This window comes from Eretmochelys imbricata, chromosome 4 (assembly GCF_965152235.1).
Source record: "Eretmochelys imbricata isolate rEreImb1 chromosome 4, rEreImb1.hap1, whole genome shotgun sequence".
NCBI lineage: Eukaryota > Metazoa > Chordata > Testudines > Cheloniidae > Eretmochelys > Eretmochelys imbricata.
Window position 1 is genome coordinate 70,046,155 of NC_135575.1, and position 19,671 is coordinate 70,065,825.

At 39.8% G+C, this 19,671-nt stretch overlaps 1 protein-coding gene across 4 annotated transcripts in view; it reads left to right on the forward strand.

The window, feature by feature from the left end:
- Positions 1–19,671, forward strand: part of KLHL2 (kelch like family member 2) — a 104,947-nt gene that overhangs the window by 61,220 nt on the left and 24,056 nt on the right. For all 4 annotated transcript variants that reach the window (XM_077815431.1, XM_077815432.1, XM_077815433.1 and 1 more), the window contains one exon: positions 1,850–2,012. In XM_077815431.1, the coding sequence (XP_077671557.1) occupies positions 1,850–2,012 (163 nt within the window). The remainder of the gene's footprint in view (positions 1–1,849; positions 2,013–19,671) is intronic.

The window sequence follows — 19,671 nt, forward strand, 5'->3', positions numbered from 1 at the left end:
AGATAATGAGGAAACAAGATGAGCAGTGTGACTAGCACCTTCTTTACCTACAGGCTGAACAAGAATTCCACAAACTTATTCTCCCTCCACATGACTTACAATTGCAAGTCCACTCTAGATTTTAAAATCTTTCCAATTGTTGTTGCTGCTGTTGTCGCCTATAGACATGGTTTAGTAATCATTTTACACTTACTTATTTTAATGAGATTTCTATTTTAGAATATACATAAAAATAAAAATATAAATGCTTCCTGAAGAAATGGTAGATGGCAGAAGAAAACTTCACTCAAAGGCACGATTCTAGAACAGAATAGTCTCATGTTCAGTTTTAAGGTTGAAGAACAATGTGTGTGTAATGGCATTAAGTTATTTCTTCTCTGCTGTGCCTCTGAAAAGCAAAACATTTCTCCTGTTGTCTTCAAGTAGTTCATTTTTTTTATTGCTAAATATTTTTTTAAAAAGGATAGTGTTTTCAAGGCCCAAACTTAGAATTACCTGGCCCTGTATGGTTTCACTCAACAAACTTACACAAGCTCTGCTGAAAGATTGTCACTGAGTTTGATCTAGAAAGTTGTAATATGGTATATGTAAACTAACAATGTGCTTTTATTTATTCCTGGAGTCTTCAGTTATGATCTGGTGTGATGCAACTTGTAATTGGAACAGTTTAGAGGGTAACAGCCTATGTTGGCAAAAAAAAAGACATATAAATAAGGCACTAGATAGTGATTCATAATTATTTACAATGCTAGCTATTGCAATTCAGCAGTGAACGATGGGTATGAAATTCTTTAGATTAACATAGAAACAATAACAGTGGTCATCTGATAACTGGGACTTGGGAGAGTGAGAAATCTAAAGTACTAAGATGTTTCAAGATGCTCAAAACCTCAGTATACAGAATTTGTGGGGTAATTTGTAATACTGCGATAGCTGAGTAACAAATGAAGTAAAACACGCATCATAAAAGAAATTCCTAAATTAAATAGAAGACAGTTTTGTGATCCAAAACTTAAACTCAGATCAGCGGAAAAGCCACCCAGGATCAGCTACTTGTTGTTGGGGAGCAACTGATCAAGAATATGAGGAGAGAAATAGGGAGATTTGGGACTAATGGCCATGTCTTATATGACTTGAGTATAGTAAAGAGGTTTTTTTCACATCATACATGTGCAGTGGTGTTAGATTTTTAGGAAAACAAAGATGGAGAAATTCTTGAGTGATATTCAGTGAGAGAATTAATATTCACCACTGTAGAAGGAAACTTGGCAATCCTAAAATACCATACATAAGGCACATTTGACTTTAATTCCTCTGAAGGAGAACAATAACAATTACTTGGGAGTGGGGAGAACTTTCTGATGAAGAAAGACTAGAGTTTAATTTCTTTAATGTGGCTATACGATGACTAAGAAGAGGCGTAAGTCTACAAATATTTCAATGGGTATAATACCCAGTGGGAAAAGTAGTGTCTGGGTTGGTGAAAAGGGTTAGGAGTATAACTAGGAGTAATAAGATGAGTAAGAGGGAAAAAAGCCCATAAACTGAATGTTATGAAGAGTTTACTGACACCGTGATTAGTATGTGGAATGATTTCCAAAGGGAAGTGGCAAAAGCTCCACTGCTTGTGACCCTTAAAACTAAACTTCACACTAATAAATGTATGTTTGCAGAGAGGTGAATCGGAATGACCTAGTAGGTTTTTCTAGCTCTAACTCTCATAGTCCTGATACTTTTCCATTCTCCATTGTTGTGTCAAATTTTTATATTTTTCTGCTTTGTCTTACAGATGTGATAGTACTGCAGCATAAAATTAGATGGAATTTTAACTAGTTTTTGCTTCTTACAGGTACTTCTCCCAGCAGCTGGTCTGTTACAGTTGCAGGATGTGAAGAGGACTTGCTGTGAGTTTTTGGAATCCCAGCTTCATCCGATCAACTGCTTAGGGATTCGTGCTTTTGCTGACATGCATGCATGCACAGATCTATTGAACAAGGCCAACAAGTATGCAGGCAAGTCTAACATGGTACAGACAATAACCTGCTCTATTATTGTGGGGGAGGGGGGGAACTTGGGTGTTTTTTTTGTTTTTTTTTAAGAAGATGCTTTTTCTAGTACGCCCTAACAAAAGGGAATTTATCCAAGATGCTGGAGATAGGTACTTTTTCTGAAAAAGCGTAGTGGGATCTATAACATCTATCACAGGAGGAAAAAGTCTTCTGGCCAAAACATTGGTTATATGGGCACAAGGGGAAGTGCATCTTCATTTTCTGTAATATCAGGGCCAGAACCATGAAACTTGTGACCGAGCAAGCAATTCGCTCAGCTTGTAACCCTTGTAGTTCAAAGTTATCTTGTGCACTGGATTGACAAGTTAGAGGGGACATTTTGGGGCTAATCCAAGTCCTTAGTTAACTGAGTCAGTTTTGGGGCACTATGAAGAAGAATATCATCTTTCATTTTTTAAAAAAGTAAGCTTTTAGCTCTCTTCCTTGTGGAGACAATCTTGACAGCATAATCAGTGTAAGCCAATGTAAACCAATTGCTAAAGCTAAAAGGAAAAAGCATGTGGGCACTATTTCTGCAGGACGAGGCTTGGAGGGACCTAAAGGGTCCCCTTACCCAAACATACGCTGTATATGTAAAATGAGTCATAAGTCAAAATAAGTTTGGGGTGTTTCCCAAAGAATAATCTTATTGACTCTCCCCAGAATTATTGGCCAGGTGTGGTTCAGAGTGGTGTGGGGAAAAAAGGGACAAGAATCCATTATGTTCAGGGATGGGCACAGCAAAACTTTCTGCTGGCCTTCTCTGAAATGAACATTAAGGAGAATGCTGCTCACTTGAGCAGCTGCCTCATTGCAGGCGTGCTTGCTGCTGCTGTGATCGCATCAGCTGTAAAAGTGGAACTCTCTTTTTACAGCTGCCACTAGCACTGCTATAAGCACACTGGGGACATGCTGTATAGTCCCTGTATCCTGCTGGCTGCTCCGATGGCATGTAAGTATGTTGAGGTGAGGCAGAGAATGCACCGAATGGGTGTCCTACTATCTGCTTCTCTTCCCAAAATCTTGCCTGTCCATCCCAAAGTTTGAAATGCTACTAGAAGAGTGCCTGGAATGCCACTCTCCCACCTCAACACAAGATGGAAAGGGGACTAATTGATCATATAACTTACTACTACAGGAGGCTAGCTATCTGCCCAAGCAAACACCTCAAGAACTACTATCAGGAGGAACATCTGCCGGGTAGGGGTGCTTCCCTGAGATGATGGGATGGTTAGAACCCTCAGCTTTCCCTATTTTTTCCTCTTACTAAATTTTGTGTTGATCCTAATATAATATGATAAATAGTTTTGATATTCTAAAATGAGGTTCTCATGCTTCTGAAATTTGAAACCATTGTCCCCTATTTATAATGTACTCCATAATTTTTCTGCTGTAGATTAAGACTACCACGGTTAATAAAGCTGAGATACAGGTAGTTCCAGAATCTATCACCAGATCAGCAATTGGCAGTCTAATGAGTTTGTCTAATTAATGTACTTGTTGTTCTAAGGAGGGTACTTTTTTTTTACTTCATTACTTGTTTTCCCTGACACTATGGAATTGAGAATTGAGGGATAGGATACAGAGGGACCTAGACAAATTGGAGGATTGGGCCAAAAGAAATCTGATGAGGTTCAGTAAGGATAAGTGCAGGGTCCTGCACTTAGGACGGAAGAACCCAATGCACAGCTACAGACTAGGAACCGAATGGCTAGGCAGCAGTTCTGCGGAAAAGGACCTAGGGGTGACAGTGGACGAGAAGCTGGATATGAGTCAGCAGTGTGCCCTTGTTGCCAAGAAGGCCAATGGCATTTTGGGATGTATAAGTAGGGGCATAGCGAGCAGATCGAGGGACGTGATTGTCCCCCTCTATTCGACATTGGTGAGGCCTCATCTGGAGTACTGTGTCCAGTTTTGGGCCCCACACTACAAAAAGGATGTGGATAAATTGGAAAGAGTCCAGCGAAGGGCAACAAAAATGATTAGGGGTCCGGAACACATGACTTATGAGGAGAGGCTGAGGGAACTGGGATTGTTTAGTCTGCGGAAGAGAAGAATGAGGGGGGATTTGATAGCTGCTTTCAACTACCTGAGAGGTGATTCCAGAGAGGATGGTTCTAGACTATTCTCAGTGGTGGAAGAGGACAGGAAAAGGAGTAATGGTCTCAAGTTGCAGTGGGGGAGGTTTAGGTTCGATATTAGGAAAAACTTTTTCACTAGGAGGGTGGTGAAACACTGGAATGCGTTGCCTAGGGAGGTGGTGGAATCTCCTTCCTTAGAGGTTTTTAAGGTCAGGCTTGACAAAGCCGTGGCTGGGATGATTTAATTGGGGATGGGTCCTGCTTTTGAACAGGGGGTTGGACTAGATGACCTCCTGAGGTCCCTTCCAACCCTGATATTCTATGATTTCTCAGAATTGCAAACTGTAGAAATAATAATAAGATGCCTAAAAGCACTCTGACGTTATCATAGAATCATAGAAATGTGGGACTGGAAGGGACATCAATAAGGCATCAAGTCCAGCCCTGTGTGCTGAGGCATAAACCTAGACCATCCCTGGCAGGTGTTTTTCTAATCTGTTCTTAAAAACCTCAGTTGATGGTGTCATTGGGTGCTCTACTCACCACCTTTGGCTGATTCTGGGGATTAGTTCCACCTGGTTCAGCACTCCCTTTCTTCTCTTTCACCATTGCAGCTCTCCACCTGTTCATGGAGTTACGGTACAGTTGCTTTGTGACTCAACCCTCTGGCCAGGTCACACTGTGATTTCCCCTTCCAGAGGAGTCTTTAAAATCTCTCTGCTCAAGCAGCATTAGGCAGTCCTCACGCCTGTTGCCCTGGATATGTCACTCCTACAGTGACTCACCAGTTTTCTCATTCACTGCCCCAAGCAATACCACTTTGATTTGGTTGGTGGGGCACCCTCTGCTCTGGGTTCTAGGCCATGACCCTAGAGAAAGCAGTTAAGTTCTGGGTCTTCACTGATCCTATTACTCTCTGCCCTGGACTACTTCCTACCTTGCTTCTTTAAGCTTCTCATTCACCAGCCTTCCTAGTCAGATCCCTCTCTTAGCCCTACTAGGTAAACCCTTCCTTGTGGATTCCTGTCCCTTTTCTCAGGGGTTCCTATCCCCCTTCCTTCTCATTTACCTCAAGAAGAGAGACTGCAGTTTTATCCCTGCCATCTCACTGCACTGTTGGCAGCCGTCTGGCTTTATTGAAGCCCTTCCTGTTCCTTCACAGGGAAGGTTCTTCCACACAGCCTAAATCTACCCTTTTTGCAGCTTAATTGGTTGATTGGGCATGCCTGGTCTAATTCAGTTCTTTCAGGGCCAGAGTGGGGAGAACGGATTCTACAGCCTCCCTTGGAAGCCTGTTCCAGAGCTTAACTACCCTTATAGTTAGAACATTTTCCCTAATGTTTAACCTGAATCTTCCTTACTGCAGAGTAAGCCCATTGCTACTTGTCCTGTTTCAGTGGACACGCAGAACAATTGATCAGTCTTCTTTATAATGGCCCTTAGCATATTTGAAGACTGTTATCAAGTCCCCCCTCAATATAGTTTTCTCAAGACTATATATGGCCAGTTCTTTATAACTTTCTTCATAGATGAGGTTTTCTAAACCTCTTATCATTCTTGTTGCTCTCCTCTGGACTCTCTCCAGTTTGTCTTCATCTTTCTAAAGTGTGATGCCTGGAGTTTGACACAGTAATAGAGCTGAGGCCTCACCAGTGCCAAATAGAGCGGGATAATTATTCCCCATGTCTTACATACAGTGCTCCTGTTAATATACTCCAGACTATTTGCCTTTTTGCAACTGCATCACATTGTTGACTCATATTCAATTTGTGATCCACAGTAATCCCTAGATCCCTTCAGCAGTTGTGAAAAGTAGGGTACAATTTGGACTGATGGACAGCTGTGTCCCCTCAGTTCTCCAGCATGGGGTGCCTTTTACATTGCTTTTGTATGAGAACAACCACTCCTAATCTGCCCACACACAGCCTCCAGCATGTAAATCACGCCCAGCTATACTGTGTGTGTGCTATAGCTAGACATCCATGAATTACACTGCAGGGCAATACCAGCCAACACCCAGTCCCAGACTTTCCCCAGAAATGAGTGCCTTGTACTACCCAGCCACTCCTGGACAATACAAGCTCATATAAAGTCTGTCATTTTATTAATGGAAAATTAAATGCACAAATCCTGTGATCCCAAATGAAGTTTTCCAAACGTACACTGGTTTAGATAAAACAAGTTTTTTAACTACAGAAAGATAGATTTTAAGTGATTTCAGGTAATGAGGCATAAGAGTCAGAATTGTTTACAAGACAATAAAAGGTAAAATGTAATTAATCTATAACTTAACAAGCTAAATGAATTCAAAACAAAAGGCCTCTCACCACAGATTCTCACAGTCTTACTTTCATTGACGTACCGCAACCATTGATGTACCACAACTACTTAAAGACAGCAGCCAAAATTAGCACTTGGAACAGCTAGCTGAGAAAACTGGCCAGCTCAAGCTGGGGTGCAAGTGCCCAGACACTTAGAACATTAGCCCGTGCCCTCTGCTTTTCAACAGCAGAGTACAGTGCTCCTGTCTGATGTCTCTCATCTCACATGAGGCTGGTTGATGTAGAGTTTAACAAAGCTATACACATTGTTACTGGGACTTTACATGCAACTCCATAGCTGCCAATACCTAGTAATATAGCATCACCCCATATTCGCTGTGAGGGGGCTTCTATCATGTTCCTGGACAAGATCCATCAGAACAGCGACTTGCCTCTGTACTCAGACCTCTTCAACCACCCGCCAGTTCACCTGTCTTCTAGACGCCCTTTATGGTAACTTATGCTATTACTGACATGACGGTGGAATCTTCTTGGTGTAACAAGTGGTCAGCGACAACAGTCCTTAATCTCTTGTCACTGATTCAACCATCTGTCCATCAGGTTTTGACCTGCCAAGGCACCTGAGGTCATCCCTGAGCCATTTTGAACAGGACAGAGCAATTGTGCAACCAATCTCTTCAAATGGGGTTTCTCTAACAACCCGCAATGTAGATGCGGTTAACTTCAGACTATACCTCATATCCTCAACAAGTGCCCTCTGACTTACTTTGATGGCGGGCCACTGGCTCTTCACTTGGTTGATGATGATGCTATCAAATGGCTGGGCACACTGCATATACACTGAGAGATTGGGAGTGTCAGAAGCCTTACTAAAATGAAGATATATCATGTCTACTGCTTGCCCCCCATCCACTAGGCCAGTAACCCAGTCAAAAAAGGAAATTAGTTTGGTTTGACATATTTTGTTCTTGACATATTCATGCTGGATATTGCTTATAACCCTATTATCTTTTAGGTGCTTACTAATTGTTTAATAATTTGTTCCAGTGTCTTTCCAGATACCAAAATTAGGCTGACTGGGCTATAGTTCTCTGAGTCCTATTTGTTTCCCTTTTTAAAAAATAGCTACTATGTTTGCCCTTCTCCAGTCCTCTGGGATCTCACCTGTCCTCCATGAGTTCTTAAAGATAATTGCTAACAGTTCCAAGATTGTTTCAGCTAGATCCTTAAGTACCCTAGGATGAATTTCATCAGGCCCTGCTGATTTGAATACATCTATCTAAATCTTCTTTAACCTGTTATTTCCCTATTCTAGCTTGCATTCCTTCCCCCTTGTTGTTAATATTTATTGCTGAGTATCTGGTCATCATGAACACTTTTAGTTCTTTTAGTGAAGACTGAAGCAAAATGGGCATTAAGCAGCCTTCTAGTTGTAATCAGTTATTAGCTCTTCATCCCTGCTAAGCAGGGGACCTACACTTTCCTTCATCTTTCTTTTGCTCCTAATATATATAAAGAACCTGTTCTTATTGCCTTTTGTGTCCCTTGCTAGGTGTAACTAATTTTGTGTCTTAGATTTTCTGATTTTGTCCCTAGTGCTCTTGCTAGTCTTCTGTACTCTTCTTTAGCAATTTGACCATGTTTCCACTTTTTGTAGGATTCCTTTTTGATTTTCAGGTCATTAAAGAGCTCCTGTGGAGCCATTTTTGCCTTTTATTCTTCTTGTCTTGTCTTTGCATCAAGAATGTACAGTTATGCCTTTAATATTGTGTCCTTGAGAAACTGCCACTCTCCTGAACCTCCTTTATCCCTTAGATTTTCTTCCTTGGGATCCTTACCTACCAGTTCTCTGAGTCCGTTAAAGTCTGCTTTTTTGAGGTTCATTGTCTTTATTCTGCTGCTCTCACTTGCCTTGAAACAATACATTTATGGAACAGACTGATTTTTAATAAAACTAACATTTCTGTCTAGCTGGGGGAGAGACAGTCATATCATTTGTTTATAATATGTATTGCACAACATGGCACTTAGACTTGTTCTGTAGGTTGAAGACACTGCTGAAATCAATGAAAAATTGCTATAATGAGCAAAAGATCTCTGGCTAGGTTCCAGTCCATCCATCAGTAGACTATTGTGATGTTGTTATATCAGTATGCTTCTATAAATACTATATCCAAAGAATAAGACAAATCTGCTAATATACGTTACCGTTTTAGGTATTTATATATATTACAGTTGTCATGAATTGCAAGGATGTCCCAAATGTACCTCTTTACTGGAACTCTCACCTTCTTTCCAGTGACAAATCTTTTCCTGTCTTTTCAGTGTCTCTTGTATGTATCACTTCCATTTCAGGCTCAATGTGTCCAAAGCTGCATTGCTTTCCACTCGAAAAATAATAAATACCCTCCCCCCCCAAATTTCCCTCTACACATCTTCTGTCACTGCTGGTGATTTCAGTATCCTCCTTGTCGTTCAAGTAAATAAACTTACCATCTTTAATTCCCTTCTCCCTTCCTCACATGTACAAGCCCTTGCTGAGTTTTGTTGCTTCTTTCCGTAAATTGACTTTCTTTCTCTACTGTAACCATCTTCTCTGCTCTTCTTCTGTCACTTCTCCCCATGGGCACTGGCTTCCTCCAGGGCCGGGCGGGGGGTGCTCAACCCCCCCCATTCTACCCCAGGCTCTTCCCTCGCCCACCCCTTTCCCTTATGTCCGCCCCCTCCCCCGTCCCGCCTCTTCCCACCCCTGCTCTGCCCCAGGCTCTGCCCCCACCCTACTCCTTCCCCCCCCCGCAACCTCCATCCCACACTAACTCTTCCCTCCCAGTTCTGCCCCCTCCCATGAGCGCGCCCCGTCCCCACGGAGTTGGTGCCTATGCTTCTCCCCTCTGAGTTGTATTGAAAACTCTACTTACTGCTCAGACCACATCACTACTTTCACTATCTCCTTTTCCTTCTGGATCGAGTTTAAGCATCTCATCCTTACTTTTAAGATTCAGCACAGCTCTGGCCCAATCTCTTCTTCATATCCTCTCTAATTGCTCTCATTAATTTTCCTCTTCGTTTTGTGCTTGGAACATCCTCCCTCTCTCCCTAATCCAAGCACTGCCATTTCCTTTAAATTTCACTTTAAAATCCACTTTTTTCATAAATGTGGATTCCTTTTTGGCATCTAGTTCTTAGAATCTCAGTGGGCTCTTCCACTAGCTCCTAGGTCCACTCCAGCTGGTTGTGATATGTCTGTGCGGTGGATTTTAAATAAATACCTTTATTTTACTCTTCAGCTAAGCTAGAAATGTACCCAAGGGCATAGGACTGACAACCCAGCTACTTCATTTTGTTTTTGGCCAATGTGCACTACCCCATCTGCCAGGCAGACTCAGCCCAACATGAGACAAAACATCTTGCCTTAGTTACAGCAAAATTTGATATAAAATAGGATTTTATCACTTGTCATGACTTTGTTAAAATGTACAGTGACATATACATCCTTAATTAGTGCAGTGTGTAAACTGGAGAGTTTACTGAAATAGTTAGAGCTGTAAGTGTCCAATCCAGATGTTCATGTACCTGTATTTTCCACCTCTAGTAAACGATAGTAAACGTCCTGTTTTCTGTAGTGAGACATCCTCAAGAGAAGCTATTGATACATTTTGTTTTAATTCACTAAGTTGAAATGAAGCTGATCCTGTTTCTTAGATAAATGTCATATTATTCCTCCAGTATGAAAGAAGTAGAATGCCCTTATCAATTATTGTGAATCATGCAAAGAAAACATCAAGCTAGTACCACTCGGTTGTTATGCTTAGCAAGATCCTAGCTAGTGTCTGTAATATAAAAATTAAAAATTAATTTTATTCTATGAAAGAAGTATTTTTGTTTTTATCTAATAAAGTGTTCTTTTAATTGAAATTGCTTATATGTGGCCTTTTAAAAAATGGACTCTGGCTCCACTCCAAAATATTTGGATTTGTGTTGCAGAAAGTTCTGGGATTTAATCATGTGTATTTCAGTAAAGAAACCAGATTAGTTTGCAGATCTGATTGCCTAAAGATGTTACTTTGAGAAGAGCATTACACTGAGAATGCCCTTTTACAAAAAATTTAGTGCAAATTAACTTGGATTGTTTTTGTTTTTGTCTCATATCAACATTCTAACTTTTAATTTTTTTTCAAAAACTCTTTTGTGCCCTATTTTTCACCTCTTGTGCACTACAACAGGAAGAAATACCAACTGTTGAAAAATACAGTTAAAATATGTAGGTACTTTATATTTTAAGCAATCCATTTCTTTGCTCCAAATGGTCCAAATTTTAGTGAGCATTTTAATTCCATTATATTGAATTATAAAAGAGTATCTTCAGACTAGAAATATTTTGAGTTTTCATGACATTGTTTTGACATGTATGGTACGTTAATTAAAATTTATTATCTCATTTCGCCAATGCTCATGTTTTCACCATAACTCAGTGATTCGGAGCCACATCAGTTTCTTTTAGGCCATTTTCATCTATCCTCTTATCCCTGGGTAATGGGCATATTTCTCCATGTTTGTTGTCCTGCACTGAAATGAGATTTCACGTTAGCCACATTGGAAGCTATTGTATTAGTCTTTCTATGACCTTCAGAACATTGAGAAAACTGGTTATGCATAGCTTTTAGAGTACGTACAGAAGTGAGGCTTTGGAATTAATAAAATAGCGTTTGTCCGTGAATACTCCAGGATACCAAACACCTTTTTATAGGTAAGGCCACTTCAAATAATTTGAGCCTGCATTGAAGTTACTGTACTATTACAGACTAGTAAAGCTGATGTTAGTTATTTATATATCTTGCCTTCCCAGGACAGAGAGAAAGTAATATATTTATTGACTATCCAATATATATATATATAACCTATCCAAGTTCCTAATATGCTACATTTAGATTACTTTATACCATGAATCCTTGGTCATAATTGTTGGGTTGTACATTCTAATACCCCAACAAAACAATAAGCAACAGACTAATCTGCTAAAGGACTAATCTGTTAAAATGACAAGTGGTTCAAAAATTAGTCTTCTATAATCAAGTTCTGTAAGAATTTCTTGGGTGTTCCAACACTAATTTTATTCCTTACATGGATACTATAGTGTTTTGGCATAGGGAGACACAAGCTTAGCAGTATCCTTGGGTCCATCCTCAGTTCTCTTTTTATGATGGGCTAACTGTGGAAGTCAAAGTCTTAGAATTTAGAATAAAATGAAGAACAAGTGCACTGATCTTGTTTTTGTGTTTCACAAAAACAATTTACAGAGCTATTATGCCATCCTGAAAGATGCTGTCTTGTTATACCAATAAAATAAGAACCAGCAGGATCTTATTAAAGGGAAAAAGGCAAAATACCACATTTACAGTGATACAGAAAGAATCATAGTAAGCAGTTAGTTATAGCTATAACATTCCATTCATTCTCATATTTATTCACACATTCATTCATATATACACACACACACACACACACAGTTTGTGCAAGGTTATTATCATAGTTACCAGCCTTAGAGTTGCTCATGCCAAGCCACTGACCAGGTGGCCTGGACATGAGGAGGGAGCAGGGCCTTGTCAGATGCACATCTGATGCTCCTGGAAGTTGGTTTGCAGAATCAGACCCCAAAGTTCTCACTTTCTAGAGTCCATTTTTATAGGAATTTCTTCCTATGCCAGTCTATGGGAATTGCTTCATCATGCTGTTGCTGAATCAATCAGTAGATAGCACATTCCTGATGGCTCCGTGCTGCCAGATGTTATCTTGTTCTTTGGTTCTCCCATCCTTGAGGCTGTTGGGTGGATTCCAGTCTGCCCTCCGGGGGGTCCTCTGGTTATTTCCACTTGATGCCTTCTTCAGCCGATGGACCCTGGATTCTTAGGCTGACACCTCCCTGATCATTCAGTTATTATCCACACCAAGCATCCAACCACATACATCCTCTATCTCTATTTTAATCACAATTGTTAACAAAGCGAGATGAATACAACAAAAGGGCGGGGAGTCTGTGGATGCTGTTTCTGTTGTTACAGAGTATTGCTTTGAGTCTCCCTCTGTGTGAGGAGTAGTTGTTACAAAGAATTGCTTTGAGAACAGACTCTGCCTTAGAATGTACTAACACAATTAGCAGCGTGCAAGTTTCACACATAGAGGGAGAGAAACAGTACCAAAAACCAAGAGACCTCTTAATTAGTAGTACCCTGGAATTTAAACTATGGAGAATCAAACTCATTTGTGATTTTAATACAGAACTTCTTTAATATGATCCAACAGCCTATTCTTCCACCCTTACAGAAATCACAGTCTTTGTGGTTGCTTTTCTAAGGGAGCAGGGAATGGCATTAGTTAGGGAGGCAGAGTGAAGTGATGATCTATTTCATATACAATCTGGTCAGTGTCAATGAGTTCAAGTAGTCCAGGCCTTTGCCGTTTCAAAAAAACTTGCTAATTGTTTAACTGCCAGAAAAATGTTTAACCATACACAGAAATGCCCACGATGTTAACTATTGAGCATTTGTGGCTGAACTGTGCATTGTAGTAGTTTAATTCTTACTCTCATTGCTCATTAGAATAAACACTGATAAAAATTCAAATGTTTGGTATCAACAAATGAAAGTTCACTTAAATTTTATACTATTATTTTTATGAGCCTGAAAATACTCTGCATTGATAGCAGTGAAATGGCTAATGCACTTCTTCATCTTATGCCCTTTGATTATTCTGCATTTCTAATATTCCTTTCTTTAAACCACCTAAGAGGAAATGGAGCCATTATCCAGATTAAAAATAAAATAGTTCAATGACACTGCTATCACACAGCAGCTTTACTGTCGTGGGAAATATCAAGCTCCTTATCCCATTTCTTGCTTAACAGTTATCATGGTTTATAACATAATACAACTATAAACATTAAGGTTAAGTGTTTTTTTCACTGCCTGATCTAATGCAGAGGAGATATGAGGTTGAAAAGACTAAAATTGAGTGGCACCCCCAGGAAATTGCTTTATTCGCACAATGACTTGTATGGTGAGGCATCTTTTAAAATAGCTGACCTAGGTATAAACCACTTGGAGTTAACATCTGTTGCACCAAAATTTTCTGTCCAGTAGAGAATCTGACCGTTAGTTGGTCACAGCCATGCTGGAGATCCAGAATATATTCCTACTCAGACTCTCATAACCATCACTGGGCTAGGGAGTAAATACTGTGGAAACAACTCATCACTCTTTTATAAAGAAAATACTTCAACAGCCCTATTGGCTAATCAAAGAATGTATCTGATGGGAGCTTTCAATAGATGTTCTCCTGAAGCTAGCTAGCACTTTCAGTGTTGATCAAGGAGTGAATGGCTATTCAGACTGAATGATTTTCTCACCAAGAGAGTGGTCATTCCAGGTTAGGGATGAAGTGGATTGGAAGGGCAATGTGAGAAGCTTGTACTGTCACAGAATGTGCTATACTATCTTGTACCAATTCTCTAGGTCAAAACACTTCAGATTCCTGTGCTCTCAATCTGCCACTTTTCGTGATTACTGAATGGAATTGAAAACATATATTTCTCAATAGAGTATTCTTGTGTAAAATCTGGTACACTTCACTTAAAGGACACCTTTTAGGAAAAACATTTTTCTAATTCTATTTTGAGCAGTAATTTCTGTTGCTATGCTTCTTTTATCCTTGTTGCTATGATTTTGTAGTGTATTCCAGAATACAGTTATTTATACATAAAAAAGTCAAGTAAATTACATTATTGCTTAAGTAGTGTGTGGCCATCAGCTAGGCTATCACCTAAACTTTTTTGTACCTTTATGGTAATAGCCTAACAGCCAGATAATTATTTTAAAGACTAACTTTCACCAATGTTTTGGCTCTTCATCTGCTGTGACTGATACTAAGAACTGAAGATACTGCTTAATCTTCAAATCTAGGATTTTTTAAAAAGGGTCTTCTATTAAAATGAAAAAAGGATCAAAGCTGTGGTGTTACCCATGATATTGGCAACGTCTTCATTTTAGAAGAGATGAGTCCAATGCGTACAAGGAGTCCATTGATACTCCAAATGATTGCTAAAGAGCAGTGTGATTCATTTGATTTAATTCATGATCTATATCAGGGATCAGCAACCTTTGGCACGCAGCCTGTCACAGAAATCCGCTGGCGGGCCAGGACAGTTTGTTTACCTGCAACGTCCACAGGTTCAGCCGATCGCAGCTCCCACTGGCCGAGATTTGCCGTTCCAGGCCAATGGGGGCTGCAGGAAGCGGCGCAGGCGAGGGATGTATGAAATATATGAAAGGATAATATATCCTTTTTTTGAATTTTCTGTGCAGCACGCTTCTCACCCACATATGCACGCTCTGTCAGCAACACTTGTGTAGATCTTTTTTCCGATGTGCTTTGAGTAGTTAAATATTTTAAACTTTGATATCAGCTGTAATCATTGACATCTGAGTTAGCACCTATTGAAATTAATAATTCAGCCCTCTCAGCAATTGTTTCATGTTCTCTGCAAATACAGTGAGACACCGTAATAGCAGCTATATTTCATTTCACATTTTGAAGGTTTTCTTTATTCATATAACAGCTAGAGACTTCTTTTTAAATGACAGTTGAGGCTCTGGGGAATAATTGAGGTTGGCCCTTGCTCACCTGATCAATTCTTTGGATCCCAAGCATGGAGTACACCCCGTAGTTTGAGAAGCATTAACATAGCATTCTCTTAAACTCTTAATGCAAATATATATAAAGCAAACTGTTATTAGTGATTTAAGAGGTTGTGCTTCTGGAAGAACTGAAGTATGTCCTAGCATGTGAGGAGTCCTCTTCTGACAAGTTTGCTGGATCGTGAGGTGAGGGGAAGAGCCTTTGTGTGACATCTCCTGAAGATCTACAAAATCTTAAATAAGCTTGATGCCTTCAGTTTCTGAGATATATTTTTAAGACGCAACTACAGAATCATATAAAATAGCCATAAATGGTTGAAATCTATTAATGGTAGAACATGTATCTATGCTGTCCTGAACAGCAGATCTCACACGGAGACAAATTTTGGGGACAGACAGTAATTTTCATAAACTAAGCAGCAGATGGGCTATGTTAACCTCCAAACCGCTCTTCCCACAGAAATTCTGCAAATCAGTTTTCATCCAAGAGAACTTCAGTAAAACTTTACTAATTTAAATACACATACAGAGAAGTAGTTAGTCAAATCATAAGCAAAAAAATTCAAGTACCACAAAATCAAGAAGGTCTGCCCTTATGTTTACAATGAATGTATTTATTAATACTTGATTGATCCATGAATACAAATATTTGTTGCATAATCTGTTTCTTGTGTAGATTTCATATGCAGTTTCTCATGGGAAGTGAGATTGCTGATGTCCATATTCCTAAGGACAGGAGGTCAGACATTATTCCCTGTGGCTTCTGGCTGGTACAGTAACAGGACAACTGTTTGCTGCCTTGGATATAGAATATGCAGGGCAAATGGCAATATCTGCAGCAGATGATGTGAGGAAGAGGCGGGAGTCTCATAGCAGCTTCAGTTCCTCTGTCTTTTCTTTTCTCATCCTTGTTCCCTGCTCCACTCCCTCCAGCTTTGGCTTCTATACTCCCAATCATTCAGCTGCTACCCCTCTCCATTCTGTTAGAAGTTTCTTGTTCTTCCTCTTCCTCTTGGTTCCTCTCTGGATCTGATCAGCTTCCAATCTTCCCTGGTTCTTAGGCAGCTCTTGAAGAAACCCAGTTCAATGGAATACTTCAGAGGAAGCTATCCTCTTGAATATCAGCAGAGTACTTGCCACTAGACCTGGGTGGAGAACAGCAATTCCATTTTGCAGAGTATTTCAGATTTTGTTTTTGTTCTGATTTGGAATAAAAACCCTAAATTTCAAAATTCTCAGAAAAAGAAATTTGAAGAAAATTCATTAAAAAAATTAAACATTTAATTTTAATAATTTCAGAACAAAATTCTGCCTGATAGCTGACAGGGAGCTGGAGCCCAGGCTCTGTGGCAGTCCACCAAGCAGGTTGCTGAGGAGCTGGGAACTTGGGAGCCGAGGTTCCTGCAGCTCCTGGGCCAGCTGGCTTCTAGGCAGCTCAGAGAGCTGGGGAAGCTGGCAGGAAACTAGAGCAGTTTTTGAATGGAAATTCATTGAAATCAACACATCTCTATGGAGCATTTCAGTGTCAGCAAATCAGCATTTTCAGATGAAACAACATTCCATTGGAAAATTTCTGGCCATTTCTATCTGCCACTCTATCTAGAACCAGGAATTTCTGGGAAACCTGGAAGAGTAGAAGATTGAGGTAAACCTTACCGTGAAAGAGGTAAAACCAAAACACAGCCAAGTTGTGGTTTCATGCAGCAATGGTACAAGAAGTGTAGAATATCACTTTGAAGTAAGATTAGGGCCATTAGTGTTGCCAACTCTTGCAGCTGCATTGCCTGTTTTGTGATATTTGGTGTTTAAAAAGCCCCAGATCCTGAAGTTATGTGCTCACATGAGAACTTCAGCTTTTATGTTGGGGAGGGGAGGGAGGGATGCTTTTCTAGCCCTCATGGTTGTGGAGAGAAGCTTGAAAATGTGAACCCTAAAGGCTCGAAAGCCAGAAGGCAAATCAAAAGACCCCAACCTTTAATATTTTTTTAAATCACAAATTTTAATCCAATCACATTTTTGGGGTACGGATCATTACTTTTTACTGGATGGGGTTGGAAATACTTGTTTGCTTCATTTCAAATTAAGATTCTGCTGTCCCTCTTGTTGTTCCGTTAGTTAATGTGAAGCATACAGACTATTTGGTTGTAGCAGTACACAAGAGGTTTCTTAAGCATTACATACTGTATGAAGGCAGTTATGTATTCCACCTTCAACACTGTACCATCTTTAAATAAATTATTGTTGATGAGCTATTAAAGGTGATCCCGTTCAGTTACTGTGTTCTTCCCTATTTTGGTTTCTCATTACAGTAATTCATTTAGCTGCAATTTCACTTGGCTTCTGCTAACAGGATATGTATCAAACAGTTAACAAGATCTCCTTGGTAACCATCTAACTCTAAAGAGGCAGTAGATAATAGCTTAGCCTTTTTTGGTAACTCGAATTTACTCAGACATCCACCTTCTGTGCTGAAGTTCTCCTTTCTCGCTAGTGCATCAGGCTGCAGGTTCATACATTTTCTCTGCTACCAGTAGCACTCAAGATCCCGAATCTGTGTAGCTATTGACTATCTTGTGGGTTGTTTGTTCTCCTTTCTCCTTTCTTTGCTGTGCCTTTCATCTGCTCATTTTTAGTTTTATGCTTTATTTTGTGCCTAACCGCATGCCAACCCCTTTGCTTAAAGAGTCTTCCACTTCTTCAAACACCTGCTTTCTTTTTGCTTTCTAAAATCTGTTTCTTTCCTTGAGGTTCCTTCCTACATTGATTTTTCTCATAGATAACATTTCCTGAGTTCTCATCCTGTGTATCTTATCTTTTGTTCTGATTGCAATCTCTTTTGAGCAAGGAACATGTCTCTTCCTATTCTGTAAAATAGTCAGTAAATCTGTGGTATGGCATAACTGCAAATAACTTGTTAAAAAGTTGTTTACATCATTGATTGTTTACTATTGATTATAGAATAAATTGGGTACTTGAATTGCATGGATGCTTAAATATCTTGATTGGTTTTATTAGGGAAGGATAAACCAGGTTTTCTGTACCTAAACTTTCTTTAAGGATTGGATTAGATCAGTGGTTCTCAACCTAGTTACCATTGTGGGCCGCATATGCGGCCCATGATGTGTTATGTGGGCCACATCCAATGATACCTATATGGGCCTGAGAATGTCAGTGGGCCTCAGCTGTATGCTGATTGAGCTGTGGCTTGAGAACCACTGGATTAGATTAATTTAAGGGTAGTCACTTCCCCTGTTCTGCTTCCTTCCTCTCCCTTGAAATGCCAGTGCTTCTTGCCTACCACTTTTATGTACATCTCCACGACTGGCTTATGCCTCAGTTCATTCCATTTTGCCAACCCTTTTCATTCTCTAGGAAGTCTTAAGGTTCTGTAAACTTTGTGCATGTCCCTACATGGCTTAAAAAAGAGAACAGAAGAGGTGGGTAATTCTTCCATGCCCTTATTTTACTTAGAGGGTAAAGCTATCCGTTCGTTTTTGACCCTACTCATGGATTTGCAGGTTAGATTTTCTTGGGAGCAGAAACTTTCACTGAAATATCTACTTAAATCCAGACAAGATATTTTGCAAGCAAAGGATCTGTTTCAAATAGCCTTGTCATGCTTACTGCTTTAAATGACAGATATTGTTCATACAGGGTAACTCATGCAATTATTTTGGTTCTTCATATTTACTGGTTGTGTGTGTGTGTAGCACATTTCAATACTCATACACCTTACAGAACTCTAAATTAACTGTATCAACTCAGGAAAGGGACCTGGGCATCGTTTTGGGCACCTCAACTAAGACCTCTGCTCAAAGTACAGGTGTAGTCAAGAAAGCAAACCGTGTTAGGCTACATATAGAAAAGGATGGAGAATAACAGAGATAACATTTTAATGTTGTTATATAAATTAATTTTACTGCTCTGTCTGGAGTAATGTGTAACTGATCATCCCATCTCAGAAATCTATTGCAGAATTAGAGGAGGTTCAGAGAAGGGTGATGAGAATGATAAGGGGAATGGAAAGACTGGTACAATGAGACACTGAGAATACTAGGATTGATTACCTTAGGGGAAGAATAAAAGGAGACATGAAAAAAGTATATAAAATAATGAATGGTATAGAGAAGGTAGATCAGGAATCTCTATTCTCCTTGTCTCATATCACAAGAACTAGGGGACATTCAATGAAATGGAGAGATGGCAAATTCAGAAATGATGAAAGATAGTACTTTTTACTCAACTTGTAATTAGATTGCAGAACTCATTGCCTCAGTATGTCATTGAGGTGAAGAATTTAGGAAGATTCCAAGAGGGATTGGATGCTGTTATTGATGATAACTCTAACTGTAACAAGACTATCCAATGCTAAAGAGCATAGAAGGGAAGTAAAATCGCATGCTGCTGGATTTAAACAAGTCTCTAACCATTGGGATTAGGTGAGACCATAAAATGTGGGGAGTGGTGGGGTGGGAGAGAAGAGATTATCTCACGTCTTCTTACTGTGTGGTTTCTTGCACCTTCTTCTGAAGCATCTGGTGCTCCCACAGTCAGAGAGACACGATAGTGG